The 18481-nt window shown below is 39.4% G+C and overlaps 1 protein-coding gene across 19 annotated transcripts in view; it reads right to left on the bottom strand.

The window, feature by feature from the left end:
- The window catches only part of NCKAP5 (NCK associated protein 5), a 1102730-nt gene that overhangs the window by 288669 nt on the left and 795580 nt on the right, over window positions 1-18481 (bottom strand). For all 19 annotated transcript variants that reach the window (XR_014246257.1, XM_082397785.1, XM_082397783.1 and 16 more), the window contains one exon: window positions 5694-5843. Coding sequence is in view for 18 of the 19 variants with exons in the window: in XM_082397785.1 (XP_082253911.1) it covers window positions 5694-5843 (150 nt within the window). In the remaining variant the exon portion in view is untranslated. The remainder of the gene's footprint in view (window positions 1-5693; window positions 5844-18481) is intronic.

Here is an 18481-nt window from a genome sequence, read left to right as displayed (position 1 = left end):
GGATCATACACCATGATCAAGTGGGGTTTATCCCAAGAATGCAAGGATTCTTCAATATACGCAAATCAGTCAATGTGATACACCACATTAACAAACTGAAGGATAAAAACCATATGATAATCTCAATAGATGCAGAAAAAACTTCTACCAAACTTTAACACCCATTTATGATAAAAACTCTCCAGAAAGTAGGCATAGAGGGAACTTACTAAACATAATAAAAGCATATACAACAAACCCACAGCCAACATCATTCTCATTGGTGAAAAACTGAAAGCATTTCCTCTAAGATCAGGAACAAGACAAGGGTGCCCAGTCTCACCACTATTATTCAACATAGTTTTGGAAGTTTTAGCCACAGCAGTCAGAGAAGAAAAAGAAATTAAAGGAATCCAAATTGGAAAAGAAGAAGTAAAACTGTCACTGTTTGCAGATGACATAATACTACACATAGAAAATCCTAAAGATGTCACCAGAAAACTACTAGACCTAATCAATGAATTTGGTAAAGTAGCAAGACACAAAATTACTGCATAGAAATCTCTTGCATTCCTATACACTAACAATGAAAAATCAGAAAGAGAAATCAAGGAAACACTCCCATTCACCACTGCAACAAAATGAGTAAAATACCTAGGAATAAACCTACTTAAGGAGGCAAAAGACCTGTATGCAGAAAACTATAAGATAGTGATGAAAGAAATAAAAAACGATATAAAGAGATGGAAAGATATACCATGTTCTTGGATTGGAAGAATCAACATTGTGAAAATGAATACTACCCAAAGCAATATACAGATTCAATGCAATCCGTATCAAATTAGCAATGGCATTTTTCACAGAACTAAAACAAAAAATTTCCCAATTTGTATGGAAACACAAAAGACCCCGAATAGCCAAAGCAATCTTGAGAAAGAAAAACAGAGCTGGAGGAATCAGGCTCCCTGACTTCAGACTATACTACAAAGCAACAGTAATCAAGAAAGTATGGTACTGGCACAAAAACAGAAACACAGATTAATGGAACAGGATAGAAAGCCCAGAGATAAACCCATGCACATATGGTCACCTTATCTTTGACAAAGGAGGCAAGAATATACAATGGAGACAAGACAGCCTCTTCAATAAGTCGTGCTGGGAATACTGGACAGCTACATGTAAAAGAATGAAATTAGAACACTTCCTAACACCATACACAAAAATAAACTCAAAGTGGATGAAAGACCTATATGTAAGGCCAGACACTATCAAACTCTTAGAGGAAAACATAGGCAGAACACTCTATGACATAAATCACAGCAAGATCCTTTTTGACCCACCTCCTAGAGAAATGGAAATAAAAACAAAAATAAACAAATGGGACCTAATGAAACTTCAAAGCTTTTGCACAGCAAAGGAAACCATCAACAAGATGAAAAGACAACCCTTAGAATGGGAGAATATATTTACAAATGAAGCAACTGACAAAGGATTAATCTCCAAAATTTACAAGCAGCTCATGCAGCTCAATATCAAAAAAAACAAACAACCCAATCCAAAAATGGGCAGAAGACCTAAACAGACATTTCTCCAAAGAAGATATACAGATTGCCAGCAAACACATGAAAGAATGCTCAACATCACTAATCATTAGAGAAATGCAAATCAAAACTACAATGAGGTATCCCCTCACACTGGTCAGAATGGCCATCATCAAAAAATGTACCAACAATAAATGCTGGAGAGGGTGTGGAGAAAAGGGAACCCTCCTGCACTGTCGGTTGTAATGTAAATTGATACAGCCACTATGGAGAACAGTATGGAGGTTCCTTAAAAAACTAAAAATAGAACAATCCCACTACTGGGCATATACCTTGAGAAAACCATAATTCAAAAAGATGCATATACCACAATGTTCATTGAAGCACTATTTACAATTTCTAGGACATGGAAACAACCTAAATGTCCATTGACAGATGAATCGATAAAGAAGATGGTGCACATACATACAATGGAATATTACTCAGCCATAAAAGGAATGAAATTGAATTATTTGTAATGAGGTGGATGGACCTAGAGTCTGTCATACAGAGTGAAGTAAGTCAGAAAGAGAAAAACTAATACCGTATGCTAACACACATATATGGAATCTAAAAAACGGTACTGATGAACCTAGTGGCAGGGCAGGAATAAAAACGCAGACGTAGAGAACGGACTTGAGGACACAGTGGAGGAAGTTACAGTAAGCTGGGACGAAGTGAGAGAGTGGCATAGACATATATACACACTACCAAATGTAAAACCGATAGGTAGTGGGAAGAAGCCACATAGCACAGGGAGATCAGCTCGGTGCTTTGTGACCACCTAGAGGGGTGAGATAGGGAGGGTGGGAGGGAGGCTCAAGAGGGAGGGGATATGGGGATATATGTATACTTATAGCTGATTCACTTTGTTGTACAACAGAAACTAACACAACATTGTAAAGCAATTATACTCCAATAAAGATATTAAAAAAATAAAATGTACTTTATTCATGTACAGTTGATTTACAGTGTTGTGTTAATTTCTTTACAGCAAAGTGATTCAGTTACACATATATATACACACACATTCTTTTTCATATTCTTTTCCATTATGGTTTTTCACAGGATACTGAATACAGTTCTCTGTGCTATACAGTAGGACCTTGTTGTTTATCCATTCTATATATAATAGTTTGCAACTGCTAATCTCAAACTCCCAATCCATTCCTCCCTAGGCTGGTTTTGAATAACATAGTGATATTCATCAAGAACATAATATTAAAAGTAGGTTTGTGGGCTTCCCTGGTGGCGCAGTGGTTGGGAGTCTGCCTGCTGGTGCAGGGGACACGGGTTCGAGCCCTGGTCTGGGAGGATCCCACATGCTGCGGAGCGACTGGGCCCGTGAGCCACAACTGCTGAGCCTGTGCGTCTGGAGCCTGTGCTCCGCAACAGGGGGGGGCCGCGATAGTGAGAGGCCCGTGCACCGCGATGAGGGGTGGCCCCCGCTTGCCGCAACTAGAGAAAGCCCTGGCACAGAAACGAAGACCCAACATAGCAATCAATCAATCAATCAATAAAATAAATCTTTAAAAAAAAAAAAAAAAAAGTAAGTTTGTGTCGCTTCTTTTCTGCACCTTCTTGGGACCTGTTTGTGGAGCAGGAATTAAGGAAATCTGTTTTCCATCACCCTGACAACCATCCCTCTCTGCTCCTACCACACCAGGGGCCAAGGGATTAAGGTACACAAATATGGTTGTTTCAAAAATACACTGATGGAAAATAGTTTTGTTTTTCTAAAATCTTGCTGTATGACATCAAAATGCACCCAAATAATTTTGAAGCATTATGGTTAATTCACCTGCAATCTTGCAAAAGAGCATTTTGTTAAAGTGTATAAATCTACGTGGGGGGTCTGTGACCAGCTGTGATTACGATCCGTCAAAAGCAGCCCTCTATCTTTTCACAGTAATTGCTAACTTGTGCAAAGGATTCTATACAGAGAACACAAATAGTAAATTTTCAAAAATGAAATAAAGTAAAATGAAATTCATATGAAAATCAGATGATGTATGAGTGTGTGGCATACCCCCCATACATGTGGGGTATGTCTATATGTGATACGATTTCTTTTTATTATCTGTTTAAGTAGACAACAGTGAGATTTGGGAGCAAAGAAGAGAGTTCATTTACTATTGAGCAAAGAATTTTACAGAACAAGCTATGACACTGACTAGAGGACATTAATTTAGAAAATAAAATATGTTTGTAAATTAAAATTGCGGGGCTTCATGGCATTTAGAGATATCATCTATTGCATCCAAATGATGCTGGAGGCAAGAGTTGTTGCCTCAAGTGTAAAGATCTTTGTGAAAGGAAAAAAAAATAGTGCTTCTCATTTACTCAGTGAGGGTTTAAGAAACATTTGCTGCCAAAGGTATTTTTAAAATACTTTTAGCTTGATTAAATAAAATGTCCTTCACAAAGTTGTCTCAGTGACAATTAGATGAACTAAAAGCAATGTGCACCGCAATCATCAACAAAACTAACAATTTAAGTATATGGTTCTAGGGAAATAAATTGTAATATCAACTCCTTCCTACTATTAAATCCAGTTAATTCAACCTCAAGACAAAGCCATCAGTTCTCAAAACTCTCAGATAACCACCTCGGTTTCCCTTGAGAAGGCTTTCCCACTTTTCATGGTGATTATATTAAAAACGATAAAACTATGAGAACTTTTGGGGAAACAGGGGTGATTATTGGCCCTTTGCTGAAAAGGAACCATCAGCGGTTCCTTAAATTGACCTCTCTTCTGCCCCATATGTGACATAACGCACTTAAGTCACTCCTGTGTAGAGCAGCTGAAGTTTTTCATTCATAGTTCTTATATTAATCATTGCATTCAGATAAATGGGGGAAAAATCACGTAAGGAAAGGCAGGAGCCTTGGAGTAGGAGGACAGAAAAGACCATATGCCAGGCACTGCCGTACAAATATTAACTCACTTAACCCTCGATACTTCCCTGTAAGGAAAGTTACTATTATCATCCCCAGTTTTGCAGTTGAGGAAACAGACACACAGAGAGCCGAATTAATTTGCCTAAGGTTTCAAAACTAGAAAATAATAGAACTGAGATTCAAACCCAACTCCAAAGTCCATAATCTTATTTATTTTGCTTCTCTATTGCTGAGGAAATTAAGTAAAAATGGCATGCACCTACAGACAAGGTGGTAGGTTAGGGTTAGGGTCAGGACTGCAGAAACCTACTGTAGAAAACAAGATCTCTCGAGGTCTTATTTCTTCACATTACTGCAGGAAGTTTCAGGATTCTGTAGACACTATGGAAGAACTACATTTTTAGATACTGGTTGAAGGTCCCTTGTGCCTAGTTTAAGAAAAGGCAGGCTTACCATAGTCCTTGCTTAAAAATGATTACGTCCCAGTTCTATATGCAAACAGAACATTTACTGAAAGTAGGTAAGCCAACTCATGGAAAAAGGCATCTTTGCTAGATCTTTCAGCATGTGACCTAATAACTGAAATGCTCTTTGAGGACTGCTATAAATATTCAGGAATTAACACTCTTAAGTGATGTCAAATGCCACTAAGCAATAGACCAGAGTTTTCAAACTGTTTTGGAGGACTACAGTGGTTGAAAACTCTCCTTAAAGCACCCCTTAGCTCAACTTCACCTCTATTTTTATATGTCTTACATGGTGCACTTCTGCACAAGCTTTTTTGTTTTTTGAAGAAATAGCTCTACTGCTTAAAATTACTTTTCTTACAATCACCCTTATATAGAATTCAATATTTTGTTTATTCATTCACTTATTTGATCATTAGGCATTGGGAAACAAAGCGAAATATCACATAGCCCTTCCCTCAAGGAACTTGCAATTTCAGGGAAACTGATTCAGTTTGAGGGTCAAACTGAAAGTAAAATGAATTATTGATCTATGCACTTTTTTAAGGCAGTACAATCATAGTCACTAGGTCAAGACTCTTTCAGGGTCACAAATTTTAACTCTGTGCTCATCATTGACAAAGGCATCCCAATGGGAGCTACTAGACCCTATTAGTCTGGGAGACCTAAGAAAGGAAGATTTATATTCACTCAAAAGCCGGGCCAATACAGGAAGCAGAACACGGTTATTTTTCTGTAAACGTGTAAAAATGGTTCCATTTCTTACCTCTAGAGCCTTCAATCTTTCTAACAGCAATTTGGTCTTTTCTTTCCCCTCATCTGCACTGCTGCCTTCACTCCTTGAATCCTCATCTACCACCATGTGACGGTCTTCCAAAGCTTCCTTGTGTTTTCTCTCTTCCTCTGACAGTTTTTCCTGAAGCAAGAAAGAATTGTTGCTTTCAATAATCTCCACTGAAAAATAAGCAAGAGTTTAAGGTTGAGAAGTTTGGAACCTCCCTACTCTTTTTGCAGTCTTTCCGGGGCTGAGTTAGAGAAGGTTTTGCTAAACAAATTCTGAGTGGGGCTTATATTAGTAGACACAGTAGATAATTTTAATGAATCTTGGTGGGACAAGTCACTGAGTCACCACCACTGAATGCACATGTCCTCTGCTCTGTTGGAGAAGTGACCGAGCCCATAAAGACGGTAGGTGGAGTCATGTGGTTAATCCATTTTTATATGCAGCATGAAATTCAGCTGTGCTCTAAACTGGGGAAAAATAAGTCAACCTTGATACCTTGACTTGTGAACAGCTTAGCTCCTCAAAATAAGATCATCAAAGTCACTGGACATGCAACCATTCAATTAATTTAAGGGAAAAGAAAATATCACAAAATATTGAAATGATAATGATTTCAGAATTCTAAGCTGAAACCATTTAGTTCCTTTGGCTCACTAATGACATGGCTCTTAAGGGCCCTATAGTCCCCTTTCTAACACTCCCGGATTTGTACTAGAGCCTTGAGGCAGACATAAAATGTTATCTTGTCTTCCCTCCCTGTTTGCTGGAGGCTCCTCACTCAACCTTGTCTCTGGCAGCTCTTTGGAAGTCGAGAAGTATTCATTTGAGCCTCATGATTGGCTCTTGTTTTCAAGGGAAAAAGAAATGTCAAGAGCCTATCATATAAAAATAAAATTTCATCCATTTTTGTACATACATCAAGATACCGTGCCACAGAATCAGGTGACATCGTTCCGTCACACTTTTTAATTCTAACCACAATGCTGCAGAAATCCTTGTATTAATAACAGTTGGTTGGCAACCATGTAGGCTAAACTGGATTATCAATGGTGACAGGCTTCTTTATATTTAGCCTTAAACTAAGATCATTTGCAAATACAGAAGCACAAAAAATATGATTCTTAACCTTTAAGCACTTAAAAAATCTACTGAGAAAAGAATAGCATAAGTGGGAAAAAAAAAAAACAGGTTTTCAAACTGTGTTCACGAAAGTACTTTGGAAGTCCTGAAATTATTTACCTTATTTTTTGAAAATAAGATATGAAGTAAGTAAAAACGTCAATGTATATGTACACATATATAAGTATACATGTGTATGTATAGATATATAAAACACTGGAGACTACATAGAAACTTGATCCATGTTAATCTATACAGATAAACAGGTGTTAATCTGTTTCCTACAGATTTCAACATATAATTTCCATTTCTTTATATGAATGTGCAACTGACTAGGCAGGTGATAGCTCTTTATGAAATCAGGCCTGGGCAAGGCCACATACAACATACAGGTGTGTTCACTTCTGCAGCAGGTGTAAGTTCAGCTCAGATTCATGCTCAGCAAGTTTAATGTGCAGCTCCTCAGGCCGGGCCAAAAATCCAGGTTATGAGTGTATTTTTACAGCTTTGATTCTTTAAGGTTTGTTGAATCAGCAGACTTTCATTTCCATGATAAGAAACTTGAAATCTGCAGAGTTACCAACACAATTTTGAAATAAGAGGTCCTCCTGCTTCTCTTTCAAGATTTGGGATCACTGGAATTAAACACTAACTTGGGACTGTAAAGCAAGCTTTTAAAAAAAAATCACCTAGGGAGGGACCTTCAAGATGGCGGAGGAGTAAGACATGGAGATCACCTTCCTCCCCACAAATACATCAAAAATACATCTACATGTGGAATGACTCCTACAGAACAGCTACGGAACGCTGGCAGAAGACCTCAGACTTCCCAAAAGGCAAGAAACTCCCCACTTGTACCTGGGTAGGGCAAAAGAAAAAAGGAAAAACAGAGACAAAAGAAAAGGGACGGGACCTGCACCAGTGGGAGGGAGCTGTGAAGGAGGAAAGCTGTCCACACACTAGGAGTCCCTTCGTGGGCGGAGACTGCGGGTGGCGGAGGGGAGAAGCTTCGGAGCCACGGAGGAGAGCGCAGCAACAGGGGTGCAGAGGGCAAAGCGGAGAGATTCCCACACAGAGGATCGGTGCCGACCAGCACTCACCAGCCCGAGAGGCTTGTCTGCTCACCCACCGGGGCGGGCGGGGGCTCGGAGCTGAGGCTCGGGCTTCGGAGGTCGGATCCCAGGGAGAGGACTGGGGTTGGCTGCGTGAACACAGTCTGAAGGGGGCTAGTGCACCACGGCTAGCCAGGAGGGAGTCTGGGAACAAGTCTAGACCTGCCTAAGAGGGAAGAGACCATTGTTTCCGGGTGCACGAGGAAAAGGGATTCAGAGCGCCACCTAAATGAGCTCCAGAGACGGGCGCGAGCCGTGGCTATCAGCGCGGACCCCAGAGACGGGCATGAGATGCTAAGGCTGCTGCTGCAGCCACCAAGAAGCCTGTGTGTGAGCACAGGTCACTCTCCACACCACCCCTCCCAGGAGTCAGTGCAGCCCGCCACTGCCAGGGTCCCGTGATCCAGGGACAACTTCCCCGGGAGAACGCACGGCGCCTCGGGCTGGTGCAACGTCATGCTGGCCTCTGCCGCCGCAGGCTCGCCCCACATTCCATACCCCTCCCTCCCCTCGGCCTGAGTGAGCCAGAGCCCCCGAATCAGCTGCTCCTTTAACCCCCTCCTGTCTGGGCGAAGAACAGATGCCCTCAGGAGACCTACACGCAGAGCCAGGGCCAAATCCAAAGCTGAACCCCAGGAGCTGTGCGAACAAAGAAGAGAAAGGGAAATCTCTCCCAGCAGCCTCAGGAGCAGCGGATTAAATCTCCACAGTCAACTTGATGTGCCTGTTTCTGTGGAATACCTGAATAGACAATGAATCATCCCAAAATTGAGGCGGTGGACTTTCGGAGCAACTGAAGACTTGGGGTTTTCTTTCTGCATCTAATTTGTTTCTGGTTTTTTGTTTTTCTTAGATTAGTATTTAAAGCTTATTATCATTGGTAGATTTGTTTATTGATTTGCTTGCTCTGTTCCTTTTTTTAAATATATATATTTTTCCTTTTTCTCTTTTTCTGAGTGTGTATGTGTATGCTTCTTTCTGTGATTTCGTCTGTATAGCTTTGCTTTTACAATTTGTCCTAGGGTTCTGTCTGTCCGGTTTTTTTTGTTTGTTCTTTTTGTTTTTTGTATAGTTTTTAGTGCTTGTTATTATTGCTGGATTTGGTTTTAGGTCTGGCTGTTCTCTTCTTTCTTTTTCTTATTAACTTTTTTATTTATTTATTTATTTTAACTTTAAAAACTTTTAATAATATATTTTTAAATTTTCTATTTTAATAACTATTTTCTGTTCCTTCTTCCTCCCTCCCACCCTCCCTCCCTCCCTCTCTCTCCCTCTCTCTCTCTCTCTTTCTCTCTTTCTTTGTGTCTTTCTTTCTCCCTTTTTTTCTGAGCCATATGGCTGACAGGGTCGTGGTGCTCCAGCCGGGTCTCAGGCCTGAGCCACTGAGGTGGGGGGAACCGAGTTCAGGACACTGGTCCACCAGAGACCTCCCGGCTCCAAGTAATATCAAATGCTGAAAGCTCTCCCAGAGATCTCCATCTCAACGCTAAGACCCAGCTCCACTCAATGACCAGCAGGCTACAGTGCAGGACACCCCATGCCAAACAACCAGCAAGACACGAACACAACCCTACCCATTAGCAGAGAGGCTGCCTAAAATCATAATAAGGTCACAGACGCCCCAAAACACACAACTGGACACAGTCCTGCCCACCAGAAAGACAAGATCCAGCCTCATCCACGAGAACACAGGCATCAGTCCCCTGCACCAGGAAGCCTACACAACCCACTGAACCAACCTTACCCACTGGGGGCAGACACCAAAAACAACGGGAACTATGAACCTGCATCCTGCGAAAAGGAGACCCCAAACACAGTAAGTTAAGCAAAATGAGAAGACGGAGAAATACACAGCAGATGAAGGAGCAAGGTAAAAACACACCAGACCAAACAAATGAAGAGGAAATAGGCAGTCTACCTAAAAAGAACTCAGAGTAATGATAGTAAAGATGATTCAAAATCTTGGAAATAGAATGGAGAAAATACAAGAAGCATTTAACAAGGACCTAGAAGAACTAAAGAGCAAACAAACAATGATGAACGACACAATAAATGAAATTAAAAATTCTCTAGAAGGAATCAGTAGCAGAATAACTGAGGCAGAAGAACGGATAAGTGACCTGGAAGATAAAATAGTGGAAATAACTACTGCAGAGCAGAATAAAGAAAAAAGACTGAAAAGAAATGAAGACAGTCTAAGAGACCTCTGGGACAACATTCAACGCACCAGCATTCACATTATAGGGGTCCCAGAAGGAGATGAGAGAGAGAAAGGACCAGAGAAAATATCTGAAGAGATTATAGTTGAAAACTTCCCTAATATGGGAAAGGAAATAGTCAGCCAAGTCCAGGAAGTGCAGAGAGTCCCATACAGGATAAATCCAAGGAGAAACACACCAAGACACATACTAATCAAACTATCAAAGATTAAATACAAAGAAAAAATATTAAAAGCAGCAAGGGAAAAGCAACAAATAATATACCAGGGAATCTCCATAAGGTTAACAGCTGATCTCTCAGCAGAAACTCGGCAAGCCAGAAGGAAGTAGCAGGACATATTTAAGTGATGAAAGGGAAAAACCTACAACCAAGATTACTCTACCCAGCAAGGATCTCATTCAGATTCGATGGAGAAATTAAAACCTTTACAGACAAGCAAAAGCTAAGAGAATTCAGCACCACCAAACCAGCTTTACAACAAATGCTAAAGGAACTTCTCTAGGCAGGAAACACAAGAGAAGCAAAAGACCTACAATAACAAACCCAAAACAATTAAGAAAATGGTAATAGGAACATACATATCGATAACTACCTTAAATGTAAATGGATTAAATGCTCCAACCAAAGACACAGACTGGTTGAATGGATACAAAAACAAGACCTGTATGTATGCTGTCTATAAGAGACCCACTTCAGACCAGGGACACATACAGATTGAAAGTAAGGGGATGGAAAAAGATATTCCATGCAAATGGAAATCAAAAGAAAGCTGGAGTAGCAATTCTCATATCAGACAAAATGGACTTTAAAATAAAGACAATTACAAGAGACAAAGAAGGACACTACATAATGATCAAGGAATCAATCCAAGAAGAAGATATAACAATTTTAAGTATTTATGCACCCAAAATAGGAGCACCTCAATACCTAAGGGAAATGCTAACAGCCATAAAAGGGGAAACTGACAGTAACACAATCATAGTGGGGGACTTTAACACCACACTTTCACCAATGGACAGATAATACAAAATGAAAATAAATAAGGAAACACGAGCTTTAAATGATACATTAAACAAGATGGACTTAATTGATATTTATAGGACATTCCATCCAAAAACAACAGAATACACTTTCTTCTCAAGTGCTCATGGAACATTCTCCAGGATAAATTATATATTGGGTCACAAATCAAGCCTCGGTAAATTTAAGAAAATTGAAGTCGTACCAAGTAACTTTTCCAACCACAACACTATGAGACTAGATACAAATTGCAGGAAAAAATCTGTAAAAAAAATACAAACACATGGAAAATAAACAATATGCTACTAAATAACCAAGAGATCACTGAAGAAATCAAAGAGGAAATCAAAAAATACCTAGAAACAAATGATAATGAAAACACGACAACCCAAAACCTATGGGATGCAGCAAAAGCAGTTCTAAGTCAAAAGTTTATAGCAATAAAATTCTACCTCAAGAAACAAGAAACATCTCAAATAAACAACCTAAACCTACACCTAATGCAATTAGAGAAAGAAGAACAAAACCCCCCCAAATTTAGCAGAAGGAAAGAAATCACAAAGATGAGATTGGAAATAAATGAAAAAGAAAGAAGGAAAGGATAGGAAAGATCAATAAAACTAAAAGCTGGTTCTTTGAGAAGATAAACAAAATTGATAAACCATTAGCTAGACTCATCAAGCAAACAGGGAGAAGACTCAAATCAATAGAATTAGAAATGAAAAAGGAGGAGTAACAACTAACACTGCAGAAATACAAAGGATCATGAGAGACTACTACAAGCAATTATATGCCAATAAAATGGACAACCTGGAAGAAATGGACAAATTCTTAGAAAAGCACAACCTTCCGAGACTGAACCAGGAAAAATAGAAAATATATACAGACCAATCACAAGCACTGAAACTGAGACTGTGTTTAAAAATCTTCCAACCAACAAAAGCCCAGAACCAGATGGCTTTACAGGCGAATTCTATCAAACATTTAGAGAAGAGCTAACACCTATCCTTCTCAAACTCTTCCAGAATATAGCAGAGGGAGGAACTCTCCCAAACACATTCTATGAGGCCACCATCACCCTGATACCAAAACCAGACAAAGATGTCACAAAGAAAGAAAACAACAGGCCAATATCACTGATGAACATAGATGCAAAACTACTCAACAAAATACTAGCAAACAGAATCCAACAGCACATTAAAAGGATCATACACCATGATCAAGTGGGGTTTATCCCAGGAATGCAAGGATTCTTCAATATATGCAAATCAATCAATGTGATAAACCATATTAACAAACTGAAGGATAAAAACCATATGATAATCTCAATAGATGCAGAAAAAGCTTTCAACAAAATTCAACATCCATTTATGAAAAAAACCCTCCAGAAAGTAGGCATAGAGGGAACTTACTCAACATAAGAAAGGCCATATATGACAAACCCACAGCCAACATCGTTCTCAATGGTGAAAAACTGAAACCATTTCCACTAAGATCAGGAACAAGACAAGGTTGTCCACTCTCATCACTATTATTCAACATAGTTTTGGAAGATTTAGCCACAGCAATTAGAGAAAGAAAAGAAATAAAATGAATCCAAATCAGAAAAGAAGAAGTAAAACCGTCAGTGTTTACAGATGACATGACCCTATACACAGAGAATCCTAAAGATGCTACCAGAAAACTACTAGAGCTAATCAATGAATTTGGTAAAGTAGCAGGGTACAAAATTAATGCACAGAAATCTCTTGCATTCCTATACACTAATGATGAAAAATCTGAAAGAGAAATTAAGGAAACACTCCCATTTACCATTGCAACAAAAAGAATAAAATACCTAGTAATAAACCTACCTAAGGAGACAAAAGACCTGTATGTGGAAAACTATAAGACACCGATGAAAGAAATTAAAGATGATACAAACAGATGGAAAGATATACCATGTATTTAGATTGGAAGAATCAACATTGTGAAAATGACTATACTTCCCAAAGCCATCTACAGATTCAGTGCAATCCCTATCAAACTACCAATGGCATTTTTCAAGGAACAAGAACAAAAAATTTCCAAAAAATTTGTATGAAACACAGAAGACCCCGAATAGCCAAAGCAATCTTGAGAAAGAAAAACAGAGCTGGAGGTATCAGTCTCCCGGACGTCAGACTATGTTACAAAGCTATAGTAATGAAGACAGTATGGGGCTGGCACAAAAACAGAAATATAGATCAATGGAACAGGATAGAAAGCCCAGAGATAATCCCTCACACATATGGTCACCTTATTTTTGATAAAGGAGGCAAGAATAGACAATGGAGAAAAGAAAGCCTCTTCAATAAGTGGTGCTCAGAAACCTGGACAGCTACATGTAAAAGAATGAAATTAGAACACTACCTAACACCACACACAAAAATAAACTCAAAGTGAATTAAAGACCTAAATGTAAGGCCAGACACAATCAAAGTCTTAGAGGAAAACATAGGCAGAACACTCTATGACATAAATCACAGCAAGAACCTTTTTGACCCACCTCCTAGAGAAATGCAAATAAAAAAAAAATAAACAAATGGGACCTAATGAAACTTAAAAGTTTTTGCACAGCAAAGGAAACCATAAACTAGATGAAAAGATAACCCTCAGAATGGGAGAAAATATTTGCAAATGAAGCAACTGACATAGGATTAATCTCCAAAATATACAAGCAGCTCATGCAGCTCAATATCAAAAAGCAAACAACCCGATCCAAAATGGGCAGAAGACCTAAATAGACATTTCTCCAGAGAAGATATACAGATTGCCAGCAAACACATGAAAGAATGCTCAACATCACTAATCATTAGAGAAATGCAAATCAAAACTACAATGAGGTATAACCTCCCACCAGTGCGAATGGCCATCATCAAAAAATGTACAAACAGTAAATTCTGGAGAGGGTGTGGAGAAAAGGGAACCCTCTTGCACTGTTGGAGGGAATGTAAATTGATACAGCCACTATGGAGAACAGTATGGAGGTTCCTTAAAAGACTAAAAATAGAACTACCACACGACCCAGCAATCCCACTACTGGGCATATACCCAGAGAAAACCATAATTCAAAAAGAGTCATGTACCACAATGTTGATTGCAGCACTATTTACAATAGCCAGGATATGGAAGCAACCTAAGTGTCCATCGACAGATGAATGGATAAAGAAGATGTGGCACATATATACAATGGAATATTACTCAGCCTCAAAAAGAAATGAAATTGAGTTATTTGTAGTGAGGTGGATGGACCTAGAGACTGTCATACAGAGTGAAGTAAGTCAGAAAGAGTAAAACAAATACCCTATGCTAACACATATATGTGGAATCTAAAAAAAAGAAAAAAAAAGAAGTGGTTCTGAAGAACCTAGGGGCAGGACAGCAATAAAGACGCATACGTAGAGAATGGACTGAGCACACGGGGAGGGGGAAGGGGGAAGGGTAAGCTGGGACGAAGTGAGAGAGTAGCACGGACATATATACACTACCAAATGTAAAATGGATGGCTAGTGGGAAGCAGCCACATAGCACAGGGAGATCAGCGGTGCTTTGTGCTTTGTGACCACCTAGAGGGGTGGAATAGGGAGGGTGGGAGGGAGCTGCAAGAGGGAGGAGATATGGGGATATATGTGTATGTATAGCTGATTCACTTTGTTATAAAGCAGAAAGTAACACACCATTGTAAAGCAATTATACTCCAATAAAGATGTTAAAAAAATATCATCTACCTCTATTTTTGTAGATATATGTGTGTGTGTGTATATATATATATATATATATATATATATATATATATATATATATATATACATACATATATACATATATATAGATCCTAAAATAATTAGGATCCTGTAGTTAATTAAAACAAACAAACAAAGAAAGGCCACTGGTGTCATCAACTGAAAGCCAAAAGACTTTGGAATATAGCAACCAGATTCCAGATCTACCATTTATCAGCTTGGCAAATAATCCTGGGCAAACTACTTAATTTCAATAACTCTTGGGTTCTTTGTCTCCTAAATCCCTAAATGAGGCTAAGAGCCACATATATAATATACTCACATCTGCAGTCAATTCTCATTATTCATGGTAGTTGTGTTATAAAGTTGTCATGAGCACTGGATTAACAAATACTGAATCATTGCTCCTAGGGGAAGTATAGGGTTAGGTTTCTGGAGGCCTCTGGTTGCAACAGTTTCATCATTAATCAATACATAATCTTGTTTTATGAGTGTTTCTATTTAAAGACACCTTGTTTAATATATATTGTTGATTAATTAGCACTGAACTAACCGCCAACGGCACTATAATTCATGCTTGAACGAAGCTTATCTAACACCCATTTTCTCCACAAGGCACAGCACAGACTTCTTGCACTTAGGAACACTAGACAGCACTTCACACTATGCTTGGGGGCCACTTTCAACAGTAAGACCACTCACAAAAAGCATAAAACGTAAAAAAGTGTCACTAAATAGAGCACAAAAAGGACACATTTCTAGCAGAAGAGCTTAAAAAAGAAGGCGGGGTGTTGCTTTGGTTGACCTAAGCTGGGAACACAGGTGTCGGATGACTTAAAGTTTTCACTCCTCTGTGAACGTCCATGAATGACCATGAAAGCACCGCAGGGCTTGATTTTGGGATTGCAAATAAGCTTTAGGGAGTGACTTCACAAAGTGCAAAAATAATGAGGATCGGCAGTACATATGCACACGTGCACATTACAGTTTCTAGGCACAGTGCCTAAATATTATTATATGAAAGAACTGGACACAATTCAAGATAGTATAGATTATATATGAGTGTTTAGGTTACATAAAATGTAAGGGTCACTTTACATAATTGAAGAAAGGGTGATGAGTGATGACTGGGAGGTGTGATTTCGTGGAAATGGAACATGACTTAGGCTTTGGTGGAGTGATTCCACTTGAATAGTTAGAGAGGCATAGGATGGGATTTTTGGTCAAAGAGAAAACTGTAACAAAGGCCCCAGTGAGGAATACATTTTGTCCTTATTGGTTCATGAGGAAACCAGTTTGATTATATTGCAAGAAACACTGAGAGGTAGTTGAGCAATAGAATTGGAGAGTAAAAGGAAGGGTTCTTGGAAATGAGAAAGAAAAATTCAGATATCATTCATTAATTCATTTATTTATCCTACAAATGTTTATTGGATGCAAACTATTGGCCATTCGATGGTCTAGGTGCTGGAGGTATGGCAAACAAGACAAAGTTCCTATACTCTATGAATCTGTATTCTAATTGTGAGAAACATGACAAACTCCAAGTCAAATCAGTAAGTTATATAATTGTAACCAGTGGTATGTTTACGGACAGTATGAGACGTGACATTGGTGTAAGGCATGTCTGAGGAGGTGGCCATTTAAGCTGAGACCACATAATGGGAAGGAAGCAGCCATGCAATGGTCTGGGAGAAAAACATTCTAAACAGAAGAAATAATAAAGCAAGTACTGAGTGGCAGCGCTAAGCTTGCCTTGCTGACCAGCTGAGGGAGAGTCCGTGTGAAGGAGCATAGGGGCTCTAAGAGTAAGAATAGCAGGAAATGAGATCAGCGAGAGAGTTGGACCATAGCGGGGTCTTGCAAGGCATGGAAAGGGGTTTGGGTTCTATTTTAAGTAAAGAGGAATTGGAGGCTAAGTACGGGAGCGATAGGTTATGATTTACATTTTAGAAACAGCATCCTGACTGTTACAATGGAGAATGGGCTGAGGAGGGAAGGAGCCAGGAGACCAGCTGGGAGGGTTTTCTATCAGAAGGAATAAAAATTATGCATACTCTGAAAGTATGGAATAAGGACTTACCAAAAGCAGTTCTCATACTGGATGGTAGGTCAGATGCACTTTTGCTCCTTGCTGGCAAATTAATAGACCTTTTCAGTCCTCAGTTTCCCCCAGATGTAAAATGTAATGGTTGGACTAAATGTCCCTTGCAATATTAAGGTTCTAAGAATTCAATTACTCAAGACACAATTTTCAGGAAGGAAATGTTATCAATATGCTCAATGGTAACAGAAATGACAAGAGAACACAAAAAGGACCTCTACATTTTGTAAAAAGAAGGTTGTTAGTAGGGACTTGAGAGCTATTTGACTCAAGTGTGATGGTGATACCCAAATTGTCAGTGGTTATGCAAAAAGTGAAAAGAGAAAATAGAAGTAATTTTCTTAGATGCTTATTTGAAAGAGTGGCAGGGAAGGGAAAGAAATATAAAGAACTACAGCCAAAGGGCACTGAAGAGACAAGTGGAAGCCTTGTTTTTGAGATACAGAAAACTGAGTTGTCTGAAGAACTAAAGAGAACAGGTAGCACCAGAGATGGCAGCAAAGGTGGTATCAAGGTAGGAAGGGGTCTCCCAAGCAGGGAAGGCAGAGGATGAAGGGCTTCGATGGAAAAGTCAAGGCTTTTTGAATGTGGTTCCTTGCAAAATATCACTTCACAGCTTAATTTCCCAGTTAGTATTGCTAAATCATTAGTTAGTGTCTAGCTTGGGTTCTTAAAGAACAAAGAGTTGAGTGCATGTAGTTCATCTGAGAAATGCAGAAAACAGGAGTAAGGAATTGACTCAGAGAAGGGAGCCACTGAAGAGCACACGAGTAAGCAACTGAAGCGAAATCCACGGGAATCTCAGGGAAATGGGGCAAAACACAGGGCTCAGAATCATCCCACCCCAGGGGCTAAGCGGTTGGGACATTTATGCACCAACCTGTAAGAATCAATAATTGGGGGCAGCTCCTGGGGTGTCAGTTTCCAGCCTGCCACAGGCAGTAAGGTTTTTAAAAAATACTTCTCACATAAAAGTGCCCTTCAACACAGACACTGAGAGCTAGAAATCGCGGGAGCACTCTGGATGGTTCTGAGGTATGCGCAGGGTGCCACCAATGTCCTCTACAGGTGGAGAGGAGGCTCGTGACTGCTCTGATGGGACACTGCCCAGGAAAGAAAGCCACATCTGCACACTGCTCAGGCTAGTCACTGACCTAAAAGCACATTTCATCGTGTTCTAATTCTAAAATGCCCGAAAACAAATCCAGTAAGTACTGCAGAGTTATCCATCCTACCCTTTTCTTTACTCTTGTCTCTTTAATCACTTACCAATGAGAGTGTTAGAGCGTAATGTAATATTGAGAAAGAGGACAAATGGAAAGGACATATTTTAAGTAAGCAGATGAGCAAAAGACGAAAATAAGTGGAAAGAAAGAGGTAGAAGGGAAAGGGAGATCTGGAAGAGCTGGAAATATGGCTACACCCTACTGA

The sequence above is a fragment of the Balaenoptera borealis genome (assembly GCF_965194805.1).
Source record: "Balaenoptera borealis genome assembly, chromosome: 6".
Classification (NCBI taxonomy): domain Eukaryota; kingdom Metazoa; phylum Chordata; class Mammalia; order Artiodactyla; family Balaenopteridae; genus Balaenoptera; species Balaenoptera borealis.
This window is presented reverse-complemented; position numbering and strand designations above follow the sequence as displayed.